General features: G+C 35.3%; 1 protein-coding gene across 10 annotated transcripts; it reads left to right on the forward strand.

The window, feature by feature from the left end:
- The first annotated feature begins 253 nt into the window (after positions 1-253).
- Positions 254-22,008, forward strand: LOC127247108 (B3 domain-containing protein Os12g0592300-like). 10 transcript variants are annotated; one of them, XM_051268849.1, is made up of 7 exons: positions 254-263; positions 6,729-6,818; positions 7,685-7,736; positions 8,186-8,319; positions 8,459-8,619; positions 8,940-9,336; positions 10,036-10,605. In XM_051268849.1, the coding sequence occupies exons 5-7, from the start codon at positions 8,506-8,508 to the stop codon at positions 10,218-10,220; spliced, it is 696 nt and encodes a 231-aa protein (XP_051124806.1). In that variant the 5' UTR covers positions 254-263; positions 6,729-6,818; positions 7,685-7,736; positions 8,186-8,319; positions 8,459-8,505; the 3' UTR covers positions 10,221-10,605. The 10 variants fall into 10 exon arrangements, 6 of the variants coding, with proteins under 6 accessions (XP_051124806.1, XP_051124797.1, XP_051124816.1 ...); XM_051268840.1 differs by lacking the exon at positions 254-263 and adding an exon at positions 6,438-6,590; XM_051268859.1 differs by lacking the exons at positions 254-263; positions 6,729-6,818 and adding an exon at positions 6,874-6,886.
- Positions 22,009-22,235: the final 227 nt, after the last annotated feature.

Here is a 22,235-nt window from a genome sequence, read left to right on the forward strand (position 1 = left end):
CATACGAACAATTTATCTTTTCTAATTTAAATAGTACTAGTGACACTTCAAATTTTAATTACGACACTAAAATTTTTCACTGGGTAGCATATTATTAAATTGTAAAAATTTCCCTAGTAAAATCACTGGTGACACAACCGTGATTAAAAAATACTCCGCCCCGCCCTAAAATTTAGGTTATCCCAAATATTTGCATGGATAGAAGTTGTTACGTATGACTGCTAAGTATGCTGTCTTAAGCCCTCCCAAAGATCTTACATGAGGTAAATGTGTTAGTTACCATTGCCGAAAATATTCCAGTTCCTACCAGGTGGTCACGGAAATATATATGATTGAATAATATACTGCTATGCAGCTATATTGCTTACTTCCTATTAACATCCGATCTTGTCTTACAGATTTTGGCGACGAGGTTGGCATGGCCTGCTCATCCTAGCTCATGGAATACCAAGACCTCTAGTACTAAATACGATGTCGCATTAGAAGTAGTTGAATTTTGAAGCATTAAGATGAAAACGCTGTTCAAGTCCCATGATCTGTGGGACTTTGTCGAGACCGGATACTTGGAGCAAGATCCTGATGAAGCGATATTGAGGAGAATAAGAAAAAAATATTCCAAGGCGCTGTTCTTCATACAACAAGCAGTCCACGACTCAATCTTTTCGAAGATTTCATCAGCTTCAACATCAAACGAAGCATGAACACCTTGAAAATGGCATTTCAAGGATCTGCGAAGGTTCTTACCGTGAAGCTTCAAACTCTCAGACGTGATTTAGAAACTGCGCATATGAAGGAAGGAGAAACAGTGCAAGATTTTCTCACTAGAGTCTCTGGAGTCGTAAGCCAAATGAAGTCCTACGGTGAAAGGTTAAAATTGTGGTTGCAAAAATTCTTGGAGTTTGACTCCAAAATTTGATCATGTGGTTGCCGCTATTGAAGAGTCAAAGGATTTGATCGCATATTCCTTTGATGAATTGATGGGTTCACTGCAATCCCATAAAGCGAGGTTGAGCAGATCGGAAGAAAAATACGAGAGAAAGCTTTTCATGTTAAAGGTGATTCATCGCAGCAGAAAAATGAACCGAAATATGCAGGCATTAGAGGACGTGGAAGAGATCGCTACCAAGCGAGGAATGGTCGTGGCAGAGGACGGGGAGATGCACACTTCAATGATCGGACCAATAATCAGCATGGTAACAATTTACAAGGCAATAGAAGTCATGTGCAATGCTATTATTGCAAAAGGTTTGGACATGTACAAGCTGATTGCTGGAAGCGAGAAAAACTGACTCGTTATGCAGAACAACGAGATGATGAACTCAATTTGTTTTTGACCAGCCGAGGTGATACAACCACTTCTAAGAACATATGGTTTGTGGATAGCGGTTGTTCTAATCACATGACAGGGATAAAGTCGTTGTTTAAGGAGATTGACGAAACTTACAAGTTACAAGTAAGGCTCGGAGAGCAGAGGCATCGTTGAAGTCAGGAATGATCGGGGTAATAAACAAATGCAAGTTGAGAGCAGAGGCATCGTTGAAGTCATGAATGATTTGAAGCTCCTTTATGATGTTTATTTTGTTTCTACGCTGACTCAAAATTTGTTGAGTGTTGGGCAACTCATTGATTGTGGATATGCCATTTTGTTCGACAATTCGTCATGCGTGATTAGACATAAAAATATTTGGTCAAGTGATTGTCAATATTCAGACGGCAACCAAATTATTTCCACTTGAAGTGTCAAAAGTTGATGAATGTGTACTTGGTGCCAAAGCAGCCTGCGAGTCTAAATTGTGGCATTTAAGGTATGGGCATTTAAATGTGAATGGTTTGAAATTGTTGAGTCAAAAGGATATGGTTTATGGCTTGCCTAAAATTGAATACTTGGAGTTATGTGAGGGCTGTGTTCTTGGCAAACAAGCAAAGAGATCTTTTCCGATAGGACTTTCTAGACGTGCATCTACTTGTCTTGAGCTTATACATGCAGATTTGGTAAGCCCGATGATAACAAAATCTCTCGGTGGGAGCAGATTCTTCTTGTTGCTAACCGATGATTAGAGTCGGATGAGCTGGGTTTATTTTCTACAAGCCAATTCAGAAATATTCGATATGTTCAAAAAATTCAAGGCTCTTGTGGAAAATCAATCCGGAAAATATGTAAAGGCGCTGCGTACAGACAGAGGTGGTGAGTTTGTATCTCACAAGTTTAATCAATTTTGTGATGAGCATGGCATACAAAGAGAATTAACAGCCCCATACACTCCGGAGCAAAATGGTGTCGTCGAGCGCAAAAATAGAACAGTCGTGGAGATGGCAAGAAGCTTGCTGAATTCCAAAGGACTTCCAGATATGTTTTGGACTGAGGCAGTAGCGACAGCAGTGTATTTTCTTAATTTATCTCCTACAAAGGCTGTTTTGAACCGCACACCATATGAGGCTTGGAATCGAAGGACACCGAGAGTAAGCTTGATGAAAAATCAACAAAATGCATTTTTCTTGGCTATTGTTCACAATCCAAAGCCTATATATTGTACGATCCTATTGCGGGCAAAGTTATCATAAATAGAAATGTGGTTTTCGATGAAAAGCAAGCTGGAAGTGGGATAACAGCTCAGGGAACATTGCCGTTTGAGTTTTTGGTGAAAATGAGAGCATTGGAAGGGATATACAGCAGCTGCCTTCACCATATTCTTTAGGCTCGTCATCACCATCTTCACCTAGACTCATACCTGAAGGATCAAGAAGCAATTATGATGATGAAACTCCTCCACTCAGGTTTCGATCATTGGATGAAATATATGCAGATTCTTATTCTAAGTTTGTAGGTGATCCTATAACCATTCAAGAAGCAGTGAAGGGAGAAGAATGGCGTGCAGCGATGAAGGATGAAATAACCTCAATTCAAAAAAATAAGACTTGGGAATAGGTAGATCTTCCGGAAGGAAAAAAACCAATTGGAGTTAAATGGGTTTTTCGAACAAAATATGGAGCTGATGGAGCGACTTGTGGCCAAGGGGTATGCACAACATCAGGGAGTTGATTACGTCGACACTTTCTCTCCGGTTGCACGATTTGAGACAGTGAGAATCCTTCTTGAATTGGCTGCAAAATTAAATTGGCTGATATACCAATTTAGTGTGAAATTAGCTTTTCTAAATGGTGATTTAAAGGAGGAGGTTTATGTCACTCAGCCTGAAGGATTTATAATTGAAGGTAACGAGGAGGAGGTGTACAGGCTGCACAAAGCCTTGTACGAGTTAAAACAAGCTCCGCGTGCATGGTATGAAAAGATAGATTCCTATCTTTGTGAAAATGGATTTGAGCGAAGCAGGAATGAGCCCACATTATATGTGAAGAAGCAAGGTAAAAAATGATTTTCTCATTCTTTGACTTTATGTTGAAGCAAATGAGAAACAATTCAAAAGGTTGATTGCAGGATTTATTTATTTGGCGTGTACACGTCCACACATTGCTTTCTCAGTGGGAGTACTTTCCAGGTTTATGCATTCCCCTCCACAACATCACTTTGGTGCTGCAAAAGGAGTGTTACACTATGTTGCTGGAACAGTCCAATTTGGATTATGGTATAGCCATGCATCCGATTTCAAGTTGATCGGTTATACGGACAGCGATTGGGCACGATGTTTGGAGGACAGAAGAAGCACCTCTGGTTACGTGTTTAGTCTTGGATCTGGTTCGATATGTTGGAGTTCGAAGAAGCAAGAATCTACAGCACTTTCAACGTCTGAAGCTGAATACGCAGCAGCGACAACATCAGCCTGTCAAGCAGTTTGGCTACGTCGTATTCTTGCAGATTTTGCTCAAGTCCAATCTGAACCAACGGAGATATTTTGTGACAATAACGCAGTGATTTCCATGTCGAAGAATCCAACCTACCATGGAAGGACAAAGCAATAGATATAGATATTCGAGTACACTTTATTCGAGATCTTGTGTCAATGAATTTAGTAACTTCAAAGTATTGCAGTACGCATGAGCAGGTGGCTGACATCATGACCAAGTCACTTACTCGAGACAAGCATATTCACTTCCGATCGAAGCTTGGTGTTTGCACTTTCGAATCAAGGGGGAGTGTTAAGATTTGATTCAAAAATAATTAGGATATATTTTATATTTATTAATTACTATATTCAGTTTTAAAAGGTGGATTTGATTAATAATTATTCCATATTTATCTTGGAATGTAATCTCAATATATTGAGATGTTTCCCCTTGAACAATATGAAGGACTTTGAAGTTTATCCAAAAAAGAAGCACTGCACGTCCTCTCCTCTCTGCTCTGTTCGTCTCCATTGTTTACAACCTAGTTTGGTGGCAATTTCTATCTTGATTCGCAACATGAACCACTGTAACATAGATTCATTTTCATATCTCTTTCTTACTCTTATATTTAATCATTAAAATTTATATTAAAATGAATGTTTTCATTTTGAAATAACAAAAATACTTCTGATTGAGTTGGTGTGGTAGGATAGTGCGATACTCCAGCCTGTAAAGCTACGCAAAGCCGGACGTATCGTAATTGTAGACTGGCCTCGTAGGTCAACACGGTCCTTCCAGCGCACTTATATGCCTTTAAATTGCTTTTAAAATCAATTATGTAGTAGCGTTTGCGTGGTAGTTTAAATATGATGTATTTGGTATCATTGTCAAGAAGTGAGAATTGTTTGAGAACTTGTCCTGTTTTTCTATTTCTGCGCCAACACAATCTTTCTAAAGATTGTAAATAGAAGCATACTACTGCTTATGTAGCCTTAGGCTATATTAGTTCTACGACTTTTGCTAATTTTGGCGAAGGGAAGCACAGTATCTCTAATGCATCAGAGTGCGTTCTATTTCAGTTCTTGTTGTGATTAGAAAATTAGTACAAAACATGCTTAATGTAATTATATTTTAAATGGGTTTTCTTTCCCTATTGTCTCCTCTCATTTTTATTTTTCAATCAGATTTTTTTGCTTATGTTTTTGTTGGTTAATCAATGTGATTCAAATCCTTCTAATTTTTCTTTCAACTACAACAGGAACTGACCATTCAACTTCTTAACTTTGTAGAAGCTGTTATACTGCATTTTCTACACAGAAAATGCTGTAGCCTATATATGTACACATTCCCCAGATTTTATCCCGCCGCAGGTAATCCTCTTACTACATCGTAATAATATAAAAGGGAAATTTATACTCCTACCTGGTAAAATCACTTTATATGATTTATGTACAACATTGTATTATATTGTTCTATACTTTTAGGCAGCGATAGCTCTATAAATATTTTTTACCGGTATCATTATATATAAACTTACAAATAAAATTAACTAATAGGTTTAATTTTATTAAAAAAACATACGAACAATTTATCTTTTTTAATTTAAATAGATATTAGTGACACTTCAAATTTTAATTAGGACACTAGAACTTTCCACTGGTAGCATATTTATTAAATTGTAAAAATTTCCCTAGTAAAATCACTCGTGACACAACTGTGATTTAAGAATACTTCCGCCGCCCTAACTTTTAGGTTATCCAAATATTTGCATGGATAGAAGTTTGTTACGTATGATTGCGGAAACTTGTCATTTCTTACACATTACACTTCTTTGTTTGACATACAATAATGAACATGCTATTTATTGTAATTGCGGATATAACTAACCCCTTTTACGTTTACCAATAAAATGGGATTCAATTAATTGAAAGTAGCTTAATTTTAGAAAATATTAACGGAAATAACGTCGGTATCCAAACTAAATTAACTACTCTATGTTTGATTCAATAAAGTCAAAATAAACTTTAAATATCTATTATTAAACCTTGATAAATTATTTTTGTCTAATTTTGGCGTATATATGTATATTCAAAATGTCAGTGTAATGTGTTCTTATAAGGTTCCCTTATGTACCAACAACACTTAGATTTGGATATATATATATATTATGTCTCTTATATCTAATTTCTAGAGCTCAGAATTGTTTTAGGGATAGTTAAGGTCCTAATTGACTCTACTTATCACATAGTAAATGTATACATAAGATATGGCTAGAATTAATGCTATTATCATGCGTCGCCAGTCAATGCTATGTATAGTGCTACGTGTGATATATGATAAGATCAATGATGGCATGCATTGTCAGTATTGATACTATGTCAACATGTATTTTTGTGTTACAAGCAATTAGAGCACGTGCTTTGGGTCTTTTTATTATATAATAATTAGGATTAATTCTAATTAGCACAGTAAGTGCTGCTGTTTTAAATGTGTCAAGATGAACTAATGAACCTTTAAGGTGGTCCTAAGAAGTACCATATTCTCTCACTTTTCTTGGACAGGTGGGTTTCTGCAAGTTGATCTACTAGATAAACTGATGCTGAAAATATTTTCTATCAGATGCTGTATATATAAAATGTTGGAAGAGAGTTGCAGTCTCCAATATTCGACAAGTCTTGTGCATGTATACTTACTTTATGATACAAACATATTCTGTCACAGCCACTCGGTCTATTAATGATCACTCCAGCCTGAATTAAACTGCTAAAGTATGCTGTCTTAAGCCCTCCGCAAAGATCTTACATGAGGTAAATGTTGTTTAGCTACCATTGCCGAAATATATTCCAGTTCCTACCAGGTGGTCACGGAAATATATATGATTGAATAATATACTGCTATGCAGCTTATTTGCTTACTTCCTGTTAACATCCGATCTTGTCTTACAGATTTTGGCGACGAGGTTGGCATGGCCTGCTCATCCTAGCTCATGGAATACCAAGACCTCTAATACTAAATACGATGTCGCATTAGAAGTAGTTGAGTTCAGATTTATTACCGCTCCGTATATATGCTTACATTCTTGATTCAAATTGAGATGTCAAATGTTAAGTTTTGCTCAGCACTACACTAATGGATCCCTGAATCCTCTACCATTGGTGACAAAGATCAAACTGGTTGTTTGTATTCCTACTAATGAAAATATGCGTAGATGGTTGAAGATTTCTTCTGAAGAATGAACATCAACAGGGCAGTATTAAATATATATAATTCCCCAAGAAACTTTGTAGTTTTCATTGAATCCCTAGTTAATCTTCGCAGCCAATGTAGAATGATGTCTGCGTTTTGCTAGCTCGCTCCACCGTCTTGCTTTAATAGCGTACCAAGACAAGACAAGACAAGGCATTAGTAATATATATATACATATATATTCATATGTATGGAATTATACAACTATAATTTGGGCCTGTATTATTATTTTCATCCTCTATAAAAATAACCTAAAGACAAGAAGATAAAAAATAGTGAATTGGGATTTTTTTTTTTGACAAACTGTCCATATAAAAAAATGAAAATCAAAGCCCTATTGGAAAACCCTAATTTGTGTGCAGCAAGAGAAGACGTGTTGCCCTTGCCCTAAACGAAGAACTGCAGTTGAGGCCAGGCGCCGCAATAATTATCAAAAATACCCTCTCTATAAAACCCCTGCGTCCATTTCCACTCTTCACACCCTCGAAACCCATTTCTTAGTTTGTATGGCCATTCCAATATCGCTGCTGGCAGACTTATATCTATATCTATCTATATATACCAAGGCTTCCCCTTGACGATATATACGTGAGGAAGTCATTTGTAGTGTCTTTTCTTTCTGTAAAACTCAGAATTGTTGATTTCTATCTTGCAGATCCCTTGAGTTGCGCTTTAATTCTCCGGCTCCTTAATTTGTCCATCTGAAGGTAATATATGGTTCCATGTTCTGGATGTGATCTCCATCTCTTTCTCTACTCTATCCTTTCTCTTTTCACAATCTCGACTTTTTCTTTCATGGAAAGTAAAACTAGGGTTTTGATATAAGAGTTGGTGGATTTTTAAATGATTTATTATGATTATTGTTTCATCGATTTGGGGTTTTTTCAAGGAAAGTGAACTTAAGGTTTTGATTTCTTGGTTGATCTACTTTATAAATGATTCTCTCATTAAAAAATTTAGAATCGATAAGATGAGCATCAGATCTAATTATAAGAAAACCACATCCCATTATTTTTATGATTTTTCTTACATTTTATTTTCTTTAAGTTTTTTTTGTTTTTGTTAAAATTAGATCTGATCTAAGCTGTGGTTTTTCTTTTTTGGAAAATTATATACTCAATCCTATAGGGATGTCTTGGTTTGTGTTTGAACGCAGCTTAGGAAGATCCAAAGCAAATTTACACCGGCTGCTCCTAGAATACAACTCGATCGAGGGCGATCAAATCAGGACCATGATGGAGCAGAAGGTGTATGTTCACAATGGATAAATGGTGCCATATCTATGATCAGGTATCAATGAAAAAAGCTTATATAAATAATGTTAATATATATATATATATATCGGTTCTTGGGTTATTAAATCATGGGATTTGGAGTGGCAGTTATTTTGAAACAATTTAAAGTGATTTTTGAATGTTCTTCTTTTCAGTAACATCTAGGTAAATCAAGGTTAAAAAAATCGAAAAACCAAAAAAGATGGCTTATAAACGTCATGAGGGCTCCATATCTCATCTGACAGAGAAGGAGTTATCACCGTCAATTCCCCGTTTTTTCCATGTACTGAATGATGCTCATGTCTTACATGCACTGGTACTCTCTCATTCATGTTGAATTTTTGGACTTCTTATTCTTAACCTTTGGGAGAATGCTGCTTGTAATCACATTGTAATATGTAGTGTCTATTATTATGGGATGTAAACATAGTTTGGCGAACAATTATTGAACTTTAAGTAATTTACTACATTACACAACTATCCTCTCATCACCCCCACAAACTTGTTGGGTACTAAGTTTTATAGTTTTAGGATGTTTAGTAGCAAAATTGTTGATATGTGTAGATGAAATTCTTTTATAATTTCTGCAATTTTTATAAAGCATGCATCCTTGTAAAAAATTTAATATTTTTGCAGCGCTTGCCATCTTCATTTGCTCCAAAGGTGGAGCACTTGGTGGACCAAGAAATCCTCCTTGAGGATTTATGTGGGCAGATATGGCCTGTGACTCTATCATATGTTGACAATGCATTATCATTCGCATTGGGATGGGAAATATTTTATAGGGACCATGCTCTTGAGGGGGGATGTTCCTTGATATTTAACTATGTAGGAGAGAGGCACATGTCTGTTCAAATATATGATCCAAGTGGTTGCGAAAGAACTTGCTTCACCTATCCAGTGCGACAACTGAACAATCAGAACTGCTATAATGTTGGGGTTGAGGAGATTTCTGAAATGGGATCAGCTCCTCGAACTGCAGCCATGGGGATGCCTCAAAGAAAGGGAGTCTCTATTTCCGATATCCATAATGGTGAGATAACTTCTACCTCCCTACTTATTTCCTCTAGTTTTCTAACGTTAACAATAGATTTAATGGTATTTTGTTTTCGTAAATGTTGTCCTATTTCTTACATTTGTTTAGTTGCTTTAGTCAATAGGCTAGTGTTTATTTTCGTGTGTTCTCATGAGTAGCAGTGGTTGGTCTCTAAAATATGAATGTGCAAACAATCTATTAAGAGTTTGGGCTTGAAACATGAATATTGTAGCTATTTGCGTGTATGTTATTTTCCTTAACAGTTATAATCTGCAAATTATACCTTATGAAGTTGCATATGGGGTTTATTTTATGCCATGGTATCAATCAAAGCCAATTTTATATTAATCTTATAATTTGTTAGATACTATAAATGAGAAATGATATGGAAAAGGAAAAGGGAAAGAGAAAGAGCCAATCATAGGAAGGAAACTGATCCCTGCTAGCCCAAAGATGCCACCCCCTGGAATACTTTTTGCTTTAGTTGTTTCCCTTATATTTGATCTTTGAAAGAATTTTAAATTCTTGCATTTGTAAATGAACGGAGTTGACATACTCTCTAGATATTTTTATTACTATGTGCTTTATGTCTTATTATCTTATTAGTTTTAACTACATTCGAGGAAAATAATATAAATTGCATGTCATATGGCTTTCAATATTTTTTTAGTTTAATATTCCATCTCAATGGTTTAGGGTTTGGGAAGCCGATGGGAGGTATTGCCAAGGAGAAAATGGGTGCCTCCGGGCAAGTAATCCTAACGAAGGTAGAACTTGTGCATGTAAATCAAGAAATTTGTTTGGAAGAGGAAATGGATGCAACCCCATCTGCAAATGCTAGCCACTTATCAAAGGACCCTATTAGCCCACCGCCCGTATAGTGTTTGCTTTCTTTATTTCACTATTAATTACATCCAATCTTTTGAAACATTCTAAATTCTTGCATTTGTAACGCAATAGAGTTGACACATTCAGATAGGAGCTCTATGGATCTATTCAACTGTAAGTCTTTCCCCTCCCAACCACCTGGATTTTAATATCGGTTCTGTGCTTAAAAACATGGTGTTGTGTGCATTTTTTTCTTAGAAGATGTGAGAGATTTGTGTTTTATTTGATCAAATGTGTGCTTGTTTATATGGGTTATGAATTGCTGGAATTGATCTATTTTGCTTTTTTGGCCATTGGGTTATGTTGTAATTAAATTTGAGTCCTACTGGTATTGATGTGTTTTATTGTTTTTTATTTGTTGGAATTGAGCCATGCTGCTTCCCATTTGTTGGTTTTGTTGTGTATTATTTCTCATTTCTTGGATATTGTTGGATTTATTTGAAGGCATAAAGTAGTATGGCTGGATTAATTATATTAATTTGAAGACATCCTAAATTGAAGTAAATTATCTATAAAATGAACACAACCCAATTTATTTATTTATTTTATTCATGTGAATTACATTGTTTGATCACCTAATCTATTTTTTGATGGTACAATTCTTTGTCAATATTATTCTTTTTCTCCATTTTAAAAACTATTGTATTTTAATGAGACAAATATACTCCTACGATTAAAAAAAGGTGGGTGTAATAGTATTTATGTAAAATAATTATAAACATAAGAGTATGTTTAATACGGAGTGTTGTCTACAATTACTAAAAAAAAAGTTGTTACTTTATAATTCAACAATCAAAAATAAAAAGATATATATTTTTGTGAATAGACGGCGGGGGTGGAGTCTATAGATATGGCGTTCCTGCTACTTACGACTTAATGATCCTGTTTGAAAATAGGCCGCCATATATATATAATTTTTTTAAATAGGCTTTCGATGCTGAATTTGCCACCCAATGTCAGCGTCACATCCGTGATACCTGTGGATTTTTTTTCCATTCAAAATCAGAATTTTAACTTTGGTTAAAATTAGATCAAATTGTAAGAAAATTTACAATTTATCAGTCAATACTTTTAGAAATTGCTTTACCAGTCAAAATTGTAAAAGAAAAAATTATGGAAAAAAAAAGAAGCAAAATAGAAAAAAATACTGTGGTTTACTGAATTTGCTTAAAACTCTTGTAGTACTAAAATTCCAATTTACTTACTTATAATTTCAAAAATGTTGTAAAAACACCCCTCCAAGCAATCAACGCAGCCACCAACCGGAAATTCCAATGCCTTCATCTCCCTGGTCGGTGAGGAAGCTGGCAGCGTCTTTATAAGACCTAGATTTCATCAAACCGCCGGATATGTTATTGGCATCGAAGAAGGCTAGGGCACAAATTTTGGAGCATAAGAATAATTTAGAAATCGATAACAAGGTCAGGCATGTTTTTTTTATTACAATCCAATCAATTTCCTTGACTTCTACTTCTGGGTGAAGAAAATTGTTCGTAGTATTGAAAATGTAGTACAAACTTTTCCCTTTGTGATTTTTCTATCAGATTGATTGGTTAAAATTGTTTGGTAGTGGTTGCATGAGAAATTTTGCTATAGTGTGTTCTAATTTGATCCAATTTTGCCATAGTTGTTTCTTGTCGTGTTTATGATATACGGAAATTCATTGTTGTTGATATTTAAAATAATGTTTGCGTTTCATTCTTTGTGTGTGGGAATGGATCTTCGGTAAATCAAATTTTCTGTAAGCATTATTAAATTAAACAAATGAGTTGAGGATTTGTGGAGTTTTCGAAAGTTGTAAAGGTGATTGGTTTCCAGTGGAGAATTTTTAGGGGGTGGAGGATTCCGACAGGAAGAGAGGTGGGTGGAGGAGCCTCGGGTCAGGAAGGAAGATAGATAGGGAAGGAAGAAGAAGATGGACGTGACGGCTGACATTTCATCCATGTCAACACCACATCAGCATGGGCGAGACATGGTGGCAAATCCGTACCGGAGGACTATTTCAATGAAAGTTTTTTTCTTGCAAGATAATTTTCAAATAAAATCCATTTAGAGTTGTAAAATGATAAGACATCAATGCAAAACTAAGAAAACTAATTTACCCACCATAAATTATTTTTAATCTTACATTTACTTATAATATTTTATAAATTGTCTTTACTAAAATAAAAATAAGATGATTACGGTGTAAATAAAGAAAAATATATTAATATTAGAATCTATCAAATTTAAAGTGATAGTAAATACAATAATAGAGGGCAAATTTTATAAATATTATATGAATGTATAAATATTGAAATAAATACAACATATTTTGTATTCATTAAATACATACTTAAATAATTAGATATATATAATACATGAGAAAGGGAGACAACAAAACAAGCACATCCAGCATAATTCATCTGAAAATTGAAGTCTCAAGAACAGTGTGTAGCGCTAAACAAGTCATTGGCTAATGAGCATATGGTTATTGATAAATGAAAAACTAAGAAAGAATTCAAATTAAATAATCAAATAAATCATATTGATTTCTAGGAATAGAAAAACAGAGAAAACAAATAAGAATGTTGAAGTTATCTCACTGAATCGGAAACTTCATATGCCCCTTTTTTAAGGTAGGAGTGAGTAGGGTGGGGATCAAAGATTAATTTGCGTATGTGAGCGGACTTGTGAGTAAGAGAAGGATCCTCCTACGCCATAGTTGAATTTGAATACAGAAGAAAGGTTATGGAGGCCGTGCAGTTTCCTATCATGTTGGAAATTGGACAGAAGCCAATACAAACACGTAGAAAGCCACTTTTTTTAGAAGTAAAAACCAAACGCCCCTCTCAAAAACTAATCCAAACGGAGCCTTAGACTATCTAATTTATTTAAATAAATTTCATAGCATCTTTTAGTCATATATAATCAAGTAGTAAGAGCATATGCAATGGCTTAGGTATAAATTTGTTTATATGAGAGCATATATATATATATTGATATATTTTTTCATGCCCATTTATTTGTCTATAAAAGCATATTAAACAAATAAAGTTTAGATACATTTATTTAATAATTGCAAAGAGTTTGTTCACACCAAATGGGGCTACACCAGGATCAATGAATCCCGCTTTCCTTTCAATGATCGCCTCCTTTCTTTTACCATTTTATGCATCTCGTAAATTATAATGCGGACAAGAAACTAAATTTGATTAATACCATGACATAATAAACCACATATATAACTTCAAAACGAAGATGATTTGCACAAAGTTTGAGTCTGATGAGAAAATAAAAGGCACAAAAGAATGCTATAATATTTGTGTTTCAAGACCAAGTCTTGATAAAGTATTTGCACATTCACAATTTAGAAACCATTTAGTCATGACAACACACAATAATAGACATTAGGCAATTATGTATAGCAACAAAATAGATGTAAGAATGTGAAAAAATCAAAAAGAAAAGAAAAAGAAAAAAAAAGAAAAAAGAGACAATGCAGTGAAGATTGAAGACTCAAAACATATTGTGTTCTACTCTCTCTCCATCCCACATATTATGTAGCCATTGACGATTTTATTTTATTTTATTTCTCAATTTTTAAGGTACTATATAATACTCCCTCAGTACTAGATAATTTGGGTCTATTAGAGTAGATACCGGAATTTAGTAAAATATAATCAGTAAGTAATTTAAAAAGTGTATTACTAAAAATCTTATCGTACAATAAAAATAATTATAGATTAAGATAGCTAGTTTAATTAAGATTAAGATAACTAGTTTGATTAATATTAAGAAAAATAGAAATGATGAAATTTAAAATGTCACTACCAGAAATTGTTTAATAACTTTCGGAGAATTGTTTCAGATTTTGAAATAGATCCGAGGTTAATTTTTTAAAGCCTCGGAATTCGCTTCCGAATGGGACCGGAGGAGTAAATCTCGTTGCCATTTTGGTGGTCTCGGAAAATAGTTTCGGGATTTTCGAGACCAAATCCGAAGAGGAAGTATGCAATTATTAAAAATTGTTTAACAAAATTAATTCAAATTTTTTCTCCCCCATCTGCTGCCACCGCCAGAGAAGGAGCGCCGTAGAAGAAAAAAGAGAGGAAGAACAAGAAGCCAGCTTCGCCGCTGCTGCCGGAGAAGCTGGAGGAGGAGGAGATCACGCCGTGCCCGCCGCCGTCGTTGCCGGAGAAGAAAGAGGAGAAGTAGAGATGCCAATGCTGTCACTGCCGGAGAAGGAGGAAGAGGAGGAGCAAAACCTGCCGCAAACGCTGTTGCACCGCCGCCATCGCCGTTGCCGCCGCCGCCGAAGAGAAGAAACAGCTGCCGGCGACCTTGTTAAGATTTGATTAAAACATAATTTGGATATATTTTATATTTATTATTTACTATATTTAGTTTAAGAAGGTGAATTTTGACTAATAATTATTCCATGTTTATTTGGAATGTAATCTCAATATATTTAGATGTTTCCCATTGAATAATTAAAAGGTCTTTGAAGTTTATCCAAAAGACTCTGCAGGGCCTCTCGTCTCTCCTCTGTTCTTCTCCATTGTCTACAACCTAGTTTGGTGACAATTTCTCTCTTGATTCGCAGCAATTTTGGTATCAGAGCATAGATATGGCAAACAACTCCGGATTGAGCATCTTGCAGCCGGAAATTCCAATTCTTTCGGGCGAAAATTATGAATTTTGAAGCATTAAGATTGAAACGCTGTTCAAGTCCCATGATCTGTGGAACTTTGTCGAGACCGGATACTTGGAGCAAGATCCTGATGAAGCGATATTGGGGGAGAATAAGAAAAAATATTCCAAGGCGCTGTTCTTCATACAACAAGCAGTCCATGACTCAATCTTTTCGAAGATTTCATCAGCTTCAACATCAAACGAAGCATGAACACCTTGAAAATGGCATTTCAAGGATCTGCGAAGGTTCTTACCGTGAAGCTTCAAACTCTCAGACGTGATTTAGAAACTGCGCATATGAAGGAAGGAGAAACAGTGCAAGATTTTCTCACTAGAGTCTCTGGAGTCGTAAGCCAAATGAACTCCTACGGTGAAAGGTTAAAATTGTGGTTGCAAAAATTCTTGGAGTTTGACTCCCAAATTTGATCATGTGGTTGCCGCTATTGAAGAGTCAAAGGATTTGATCACATATTGCTTTGATGAATTGATGGGTTCACTGCAATCCCATAAAGCGAGGTTGAGCAGATCGGAAGAAAAATACGAGAGAAAGCTTTTCATGTTAAAGGTGATTCATCGCAGCAGAGAAATGAACCGAAATATGCAGGCATTAGAGGACGTGCAAGAGATCGCTACCCAGCGAGGAATGGTCGTGGGAGAGGACGGGGAGATGCACACTTCAATGATCGGACCAATAATAAGCATGGTAATAATTGACAAGGCAATAGAAGTCATGTGCAATGCTATTATTGCAAAAGGTTTGGACATGTACAAGCTGATTGCTGGAAGCGAGAAAAACTGACTCGTTATGCAGAACAACGAAATGATGAACTCAAGTTGTTTTTGACCAGCCGAGGTGATACAACCACTTCTAATAACATATGGTTTGTGGATAGCGGTTGTTCTAATCACATGACAGGGATAAAGTCGTTGTTTAAGGAGATTGACGAAACTTACAAGTTACAAGTAAGGCTCGGAGAGCAGAGGCATCGTTGAAGTCATGAATGATCGGGGTAATAAACAAATGCAAGTTGAGAGCAGAGGCATCGTTGAAGTCATGAATGATTTGAAGCTCCTTTATGATGTTTATTTTGTTCCTACGCTGACTCAAAATTTGTTGAGTGTTGGGCAACTCATTGATAGTGGATATGCCATTTTGTTTGACAATTCGTCATGCGTGATTAGACATAAAAATATCTGGTCGAGTGATTGTCAATATTCAGATGACGGCAAACAAATTATTTCCACTTGAAGTGTCGAAAGTTGATGAACGTGTACTTGGTGCCAAAGCAGCCTGCGAGTCTAAATTGTGGCATTTAAGGTATGGGCATTTAAATGTGAATGGTTTGAAATTGTTGAGTCAAAAGGATATGGTTTATGGCTTGCCTAAAATTGAATCCTTGGAGTTATGTGAGGGCTGTGTTCTTGGCAAACAAGCAAAGAGATCTTTTCCGATAGGACTTTCTAGACGTGCATCTACTTGTCTTGAGCTTATACATGCAGATTTGGTAAGCCCGATGATAACAAAATCTCTCGGTGGGAGCAGATTCTTCTTGTTGCTAACCGATGATTAGAGTCGGATGAGCTGGGTTTATTTTCTACAAGCCAATTCAGAAACATTCGATATGTTCAAAAAATTCAAGGCTCTTGTGGAAAATCAATCCGGAAAATATGTAAAGGCGCTGCGTACAGACAGAGGTGGTGAGTTTGTATCTCACAAGTTTAATCAATTTTGTGATGAGCATGGCATACGAAGAGAATTAACAGCCCCATACACTCCGGAGCAAAATGGTGTCGTCGAGCGCAAAATTAGAACAGTCGTGGAGATGGCAAGAAGCTTGCTGAATTCCAAAGGACTTCCAGATATGTTTTGGGCTGAGGCAGTAGCGACAGCAGTGTATTTTCTTAATTTATCTCCTACAAAGTCTGTTTTGAACCGCCACCATATGAGGCTTGGAATCGAAGGACTCCGAGAGTAAGCTTGATGAAGAAATCAACAAAATGCATTTTTCTTGGCTATTGTTCACAATCCAAAGCCTATATATTGTACGATCCTATTGCGGGCAAAGTTATCATAAGTAGAAATGTGGTTTTTGATGAAAAGCAAGCTGGAAGTGGGATAACAGCTCAAGGAACATTGCTGTTTGAGCTTTTGGTGAAAATGAGAACATTGGAAGGGAGATACAGCAGCTGCCTTCACCATATTCTTTAGGCTCGTCATCACCATCTTCACCTAGACTCATACCTGAAGGGTCAAGAAGCAATTATGATGAAATTTAAAATGTCACTACCAGAAATTGTTTAATACCTTTCGGAGAATTGTTTCAGATTTTGAAATAGATCCGAGGTTAATTTTTTAATGCCTCGGAATTCGCTTCCGAATGGGACCGGAGGAGTAAATTTCGTTGCCATTTTGGTGGTCTCGGAAAATAGTTTCGGGATTTTCGAGACCAAATCCGAAAAGGAAGTATGCAATTATTAAAAATTGTTTAACAAAATAGATTCATTTTCATATCTCTTTCTTACTCTTATATTTAATCATTAAAATTTATATTAAAATGAATGTTTTCATTTTGAAATAACAAAAATACTTCTGATTGAGTTGGTGTGGTAGGATAGTGCGATACTCCAGCCTGTAAAGCTACGCAAAGCCGGACGTATCGTAATTGTAGACTGGCCTCGTAGGTCAACACGGTCCTTCCAGCGCACTTATATGCCTTTAAATTGCTTTTAAAATCAATTATGTAGTAGCGTTTGCGTGGTAGTTTAAATATGATGTATTTGGTATCATTGTCAAGAAGTGAGAATTGTTTGAGAACTTGTCCTGTTTTTCTATTTCTGCGCCAACACAATCTTTCTAAAGATTGTAAATAGAAGCATACTACTGCTTATGTAGCCTTAGGCTATATTAGTTCTACGACTTTTGCTAATTTTGGCGAAGGGAAGCACAGTATCTCTAATGCATCAGAGTGCGTTCTATTTCAGTTCTTGTTGTGATTAGAAAATTAGTACAAAACATGCTTAATGTAATTATATTTTAAATGGGTTTTCTTTCCCTATTGTCTCCTCTCATTTTTATTTTTCAATCAGATTTTTTTGCTTATGTTTTTGTTGGTTAATCAATGTGATTCAAATCCTTCTAATTTTTCTTTCAACTACAACAGGAACTGACCATTCAACTTCTTAACTTTGTAGAAGCTGTTATACTGCATTTTCTACACAGAAAATGCTGTAGCCTATATATGTACACATTCCCCAGATTTTATCCCGCCGCAGGTAATCCTCTTACTACATCGTAATAATATAAAAGGGAAATTTATACTCCTACCTGGTAAAATCACTTTATATGATTTATGTACAACATTGTATTATATTGTTCTATACTTTTAGGCAGCGATAGCTCTATAAATATTTTTTACCGGTATCATTATATATAAACTTACAAATAAAATTAACTAATAGGTTTAATTTTATTAAAAAAACATACGAACAATTTATCTTTTTTAATTTAAATAGATATTAGTGACACTTCAAATTTTAATTAGGACACTAGAACTTTCCACTGGTAGCATATTTATTAAATTGTAAAAATTTCCCTAGTAAAATCACTCGTGACACAACTGTGATTTAAGAATACTTCCGCCGCCCTAACTTTTAGGTTATCCAAATATTTGCATGGATAGAAGTTTGTTACGTATGATTGCGGAAACTTGTCATTTCTTACACATTACACTTCTTTGTTTGACATACAATAATGAACATGCTATTTATTGTAATTGCGGATATAACTAACCCCTTTTACGTTTACCAATAAAATGGGATTCAATTAATTGAAAGTAGCTTAATTTTAGAAAATATTAACGGAAATAACGTCGGTATCCAAACTAAATTAACTACTCTATGTTTGATTCAATAAAGTCAAAATAAACTTTAAATATCTATTATTAAACCTTGATAAATTATTTTTGTCTAATTTTGGCGTATATATGTATATTCAAAATGTCAGTGTAATGTGTTCTTATAAGGTTCCCTTATGTACCAACAACACTTAGATTTGGATATATATATATATTATGTCTCTTATATCTAATTTCTAGAGCTCAGAATTGTTTTAGGGATAGTTAAGGTCCTAATTGACTCTACTTATCACATAGTAAATGTATACATAAGATATGGCTAGAATTAATGCTATTATCATGCGTCGCCAGTCAATGCTATGTATAGTGCTACGTGTGATATATGATAAGATCAATGATGGCATGCATTGTCAGTATTGATACTATGTCAACATGTATTTTTGTGTTACAAGCAATTAGAGCACGTGCTTTGGGTCTTTTTATTATATAATAATTAGGATTAATTCTAATTAGCACAGTAAGTGCTGCTGTTTTAAATGTGTCAAGATGAACTAATGAACCTTTAAGGTGGTCCTAAGAAGTACCATATTCTCTCACTTTTCTTGGACAGGTGGGTTTCTGCAAGTTGATCTACTAGATAAACTGATGCTGAAAATATTTTCTATCAGATGCTGTATATATAAAATGTTGGAAGAGAGTTGCAGTCTCCAATATTCGACAAGTCTTGTGCATGTATACTTACTTTATGATACAAACATATTCTGTCACAGCCACTCGGTCTATTAATGATCACTCCAGCCTGAATTAAACTGCTAAAGTATGCTGTCTTAAGCCCTCCGCAAAGATCTTACATGAGGTAAATGTTGTTTAGCTACCATTGCCGAAATATATTCCAGTTCCTACCAGGTGGTCACGGAAATATATATGATTGAATAATATACTGCTATGCAGCTTATTTGCTTACTTCCTGTTAACATCCGATCTTGTCTTACAGATTTTGGCGACGAGGTTGGCATGGCCTGCTCATCCTAGCTCATGGAATACCAAGACCTCTAATACTAAATACGATGTCGCATTAGAAGTAGTTGAGTTCAGATTTATTACCGCTCCGTATATATGCTTACATTCTTGATTCAAATTGAGATGTCAAATGTTAAGTTTTGCTCAGCACTACACTAATGGATCCCTGAATCCTCTACCATTGGTGACAAAGATCAAACTGGTTGTTTGTATTCCTACTAATGAAAATATGCGTAGACGGTTGAAGATTTCTTCTGAAGAATGAACATCAACAGGGCAGTATTAAATATATATAATTCCCCAAGAAACTTTGTAGTTTTCATTGAATCCCTAGTTAATCTTCGCAGCCAATGTAGAATGATGTCTGCGTTTTGCTAGCTCGCTCCACCGTCTTGCTTTAATAGCGTACCAAGACAAGACAAGACAAGGCATTAGTAATATATATATACATATATATTCATATGTATGGAATTATACAACTATAATTTGGGCCTGTATTATTATTTTCATCCTCTATAAAAATAACCTAAAGACAAGAAGATAAAAAATAGTGAATTGGGATTTTTTTTTTGACAAACTGTCCATATAAAAAAATGAAAATCAAAGCCCTATTGGAAAACCCTAATTTGTGTGCAGCAAGAGAAGACGTGTTGCCCTTGCCCTAAACGAAGAACTGCAGTTGAGGCCAGGCGCCGCAATAATTATCAAAAATACCCTCTCTATAAAACCCCTGCGTCCATTTCCACTCTTCACACCCTCGAAACCCATTTCTTAGTTTGTATGGCCATTCCAATATCGCTGCTGGCAGACTTATATCTATATCTATCTATATATACCAAGGCTTCCCCTTGACGATATATACGTGAGGAAGTCATTTGTAGTGTCTTTTCTTTCTGTAAAACTCAGAATTGTTGATTTCTATCTTGCAGATCCCTTGAGTTGCGCTTTAATTCTCCGGCTCCTTAATTTGTCCATCTGAAGGTAATATATGGTTCCATGTTCTGGATGTGATCTCCATCTTTTTCTCTACTCTATCCTTTCTCTTTTCACAATCTCGACTTTTTCTTTCATGGAAAGTAAAACTAGGGTTTTGATATAAGAGTTGGTGGATTTTTAAATGATTTATTATGATTATTGTTTCATCGATTTGGGGTTTTTTCAAGGAAAGTGAACTTAAGGTTTTGATTTCTTGGTTGATCTACTTTATAAATGATTCTCTCATTAAAAAATTTAGAATCGATAAGATGAGCATCAGATCTAATTATAAGAAAACCACATCCCATTATTTTTATGATTTTTCTTACATTTTATTTTCTTTAAGTTTTTTTTTGTTTTTGTTAAAATTAGATCTGATCTAAGCTGTGGTTTTTCTTTTTTGGAAAATTATATACTCAATCCTATAGGGATGTCTTGGTTTGTGTTTGAACGCAGCTTAGGAAGATCCAAAGCAAATTTACACCGGCTGCTCCTAGAATACAACTCGATCGAGGGCGATCAAATCAGGACCACGATGGAGCAGAAGGTGTATGTTCACAATGGATAAATGGTGCCATATCTATGATCAGGTATCAATGAAAAAAGCTTATATAAATAATGTTAATATATATATATATATCGGTTCTTGGGTTATTAAATCTTGGGATTTGGAGTGGCAGTTATTTTGAAACAATTTAAAGTGATTTTTGAATGTTCTTCTTTTCAGTAACATCTAGGTAAATCAAGTAAATCAAGGTTAAAAAAATCCAAAAACCAAAAAAGATGGCTTATAAACGTCATGAGGGCTCCATATCTCATCTGACAGAGAAGGAGTTATCACCGTCAATTCCCCGTTTTTTCCATGTACTGAATGATGCTCATGTCTTACATGCACTGGTACTCTCTCATTCATGTTGAATTTTGGACTTCTTATTCTTAACCTTTGGGAGAATGCTGCTTGTAATCACATTGTAATATGTAGTGTCTATTATTATGGGATGTAAACATAGTTTGGCGAACAATTATTGAACTTTAAGTAATTTACTACATTACACAACTATCCTCTCATCACCCCCCAACTTGTTGGGTACTAAATTTTATAGTTTTAGGATGTTTAGTAGCAAATTGTTGATATGTGTAGATGAAATTCTTTTATAATTTCTGCAATTTTTAAAGCATGCATCCTTGAAAAAAATTTTATTTTTGCAGCGCTTGCCATCTTCATTTGCTCCAAAGGTGGAGCACTTGGTGGACCAAGAATCCTCCTTGAGGATTTATGTGGGCAGATATGGCCGTGACTCTATCATATGTTGACAATGCATTATCATTCGCATTGGGATGGGAAATATTTTATAGGGACCATGCTCTTGAGGGGGGATGTTCCTTGATATTTACTATGTAGGAGAGAGGCACATGTCTGTTCAAATATATGATCGGTTGGTGCGAAAGAACTTGCTTCACCTATCCAGTGCGGCAACTGAACAA

Source organism: Andrographis paniculata, unplaced genomic scaffold (genome assembly GCF_009805555.1).
Source record: "Andrographis paniculata isolate CXL003 unplaced genomic scaffold, ASM980555v1 Contig112END, whole genome shotgun sequence".
NCBI classification, from domain to species: domain Eukaryota; kingdom Viridiplantae; phylum Streptophyta; class Magnoliopsida; order Lamiales; family Acanthaceae; genus Andrographis; species Andrographis paniculata.